At 52.4% G+C, this 2,328-nt stretch overlaps 1 protein-coding gene across 2 annotated transcripts in view; it reads left to right on the top strand.

Annotated features, from left to right (window-relative positions):
- The first annotated feature begins 924 nt into the window (after positions 1 to 924).
- Positions 925 to 2,328, top strand: part of Slc16a5 (solute carrier family 16 member 5) — a 10,126-nt gene continuing 8,722 nt past the window's right edge. For both annotated transcript variants that reach the window (XM_028752899.1, XM_028752898.1), the window contains exon 1: positions 925 to 1,327. In XM_028752899.1, the coding sequence (XP_028608732.1) occupies positions 1,129 to 1,327 (199 nt within the window). In that variant the 5' untranslated portion in view covers positions 925 to 1,128. The remainder of the gene's footprint in view (positions 1,328 to 2,328) is intronic.

Here is a 2,328-nt window from a genome sequence, read left to right as displayed (position 1 = left end):
CTGAAGTTCCTAGATTCCAAAAATAAAAAGATAGGGAGGGGGTCTTCTGGGAACAGCAGCTGATGTGGTCCATTGCTTAAATCTAGACAGTCTCTTTCCACTCACACCCTGCCTACCACCCAGAGTGTGAAAGGAATGGAGACACCTGGGAACAGGAGAGTCAGAAAAGGAATGTCACTGGGGCGGTGAGGGGGACTTAGCCTGGGTGGTGATCTCGAACTGAGATACGGCTGACTGTATCTCTGTATCTGTATATTTTGTGATTTGGAGAGGACGGGGTAGATTGTGTGTGTGTGTGTGTGTGTGTGTGTGTGTGTCTGTGTGTACATCAGGGAGATGTATGTCTGTGTGTATCTTGGAACGAGTCTGTATACCAGTGTGGGACTGTATATGTGTATATGTATCCGTGCCTGTATCCGTACCTGTGTAAGTGTGTGGGGTTGCTCAGAAAAAGTCCCTTGCAGGCAACAGGATTCAGCACAGCCGTGGAGCCCGACTCTTGATCTTCAGCACCTTGTCAAAGGAGTGTTGTAAGGTGGTTTCAAAGGGCTCTCTCTGTAAGTCTGCAGGTCAGCTGCCCTTGCCGAGCTGGTGTGTGTGCCCTCTGCACCAGCTTGCTGGCTCGTGGTAAACTTAGGTTGATTTCCTGGTGTGAGGAAAGTTGGTGCTGGTATGCAGACAGCTCATAATGGAAGTTTGGAAACAGATCCACTTTAGGAGACATCAGAACTTTACAGGCCCATGGTCCGATCCTCCTGAAACAGTTATCAAGTGCTTTAGAAGGTTCTTATGAGGTGATGCAATCACTAGAGAGAATTCTGTTGCCCTACCTGTACCATTGGTCACTGCCTGCCCCACCCCTGCCACCTCCAGCCAAGCTGTCCCTGGAAAGTGGGGTAAAAAATGCCAAGGCCACTGTGAAGGCTTCTTGTCACCTCCCAGGGGGCGGTACCCCTCCTTGATACTTAGGGCTGGAGCATAAGGAAGAAGCAGTTTCAGTCACCCAGGCAGAGCAGCAGGTGGGCCAGAGGAGGGCTGGCAGCCCGCCAACCACAAGGGGCATTCTCTTCCCTTCCAGGCTGCGGTCACAAAGTACCAGTAAGGCTGTGGCAATACCAGTAGCTGAGAATGCCCCGGGCCCTTGAACAAGCGGATGGCAGGTGGGCCTATGTCGTCCTGATAGCCTCTCTGGTGACCCAGGGCCTCACTGTAAGCTTCCCTTCCTGCATCGGCGTCTTCTTCACTGATCTGCAGCGTGACTTCCAGGCCAGCAACAGTGAGACCTCATGGTTTCCCTCCATCATGGGGGCCATGCTCCATGGTGGGGGTAAGTAGCTTGAAGAGGGGGCGAGGGAAGAAGTGTCTGTTGGGGGTCTAGGAAGGGGCACGATCTTCCTGATCTTCCTGATTTACCATGTCCTCCTCTCTGAGGGCATAGGCTTCACCTGGATGCATTCCTAGGATTTATATGATTTGAGCAGGGCCTGGTCCACCTAGCTAGAATCCCACCTATACTGAGTCCTGTCTGGAGAGGGCTGTTTTGCATTAGGGATGGGAGACCTAGGGCCACCTGAGGCACAAAGCCAGTCCATGATCCCAGAGTCCTCTTGGTGACTGAGCTGGAGTGGAGGCATTCAATGACACCCTGAGTGACAGCTCATACTGGGATCAGCAGACCCAGGCTGGGCCATCTTCCAGGACTTTCTATCCTACAGTAAGGAGATAACAGCCAGCACCCTGTCCAGCTCCCGTGTTATGTGGTGACAGGGACCTCATGGGTCCTGGAACTAGGAGGAGCTAGGAAATACACGGGGCTGCCAGTTATGTGTATATTAGAGATCTTCACCATGGCTTCAGAATAGGAAAGGACAAGCCAGAAAGAGGGGACATAGGAAAAGCCCCATCTCCCCCTGAGGGTCTTCCACAGAGTCTGGAGCTCAGAGAGAAGCCAGACCCCATCCTGCCTTTTCCTTGCTGTCCAACTATACCAGTTGGCACCAGCAACCCCAACAATCAGAGGTCCAGGTCTGTGCCCTGCGTTAAACGACCTCTCTTCTCCTCAGCACCTGGGAGACAACTCAGTAGAGGAGCCCACAGATGGGGACTGGGCCAGTAAGAGCCCGGAGCCAGAGCCAACTATCCAAAGGTCTCCCAAAGGTCTCTCTCTCTCTCTCTCTCTCTCTCTCTCTCTCTCTCTCTCTCTCTCTCTCTGCAAAAATTAAATGGATAATTTCTAGCTGATTCCAAGCGGTGCCCACACACTCGTGTCCTTCAGTGTTGATTGGATCTTCTCTCTCTCTCTCTCTCTCTCTCTCTCTCTCTCTCTCT

This window comes from Grammomys surdaster, unplaced genomic scaffold, assembly GCF_004785775.1.
Source record: "Grammomys surdaster isolate TR1022 unplaced genomic scaffold, NIH_TR_1.0 125940, whole genome shotgun sequence".
In the NCBI taxonomy this organism is placed as follows: domain Eukaryota; kingdom Metazoa; phylum Chordata; class Mammalia; order Rodentia; family Muridae; genus Grammomys; species Grammomys surdaster.
This window is presented reverse-complemented; position numbering and strand designations above follow the sequence as displayed.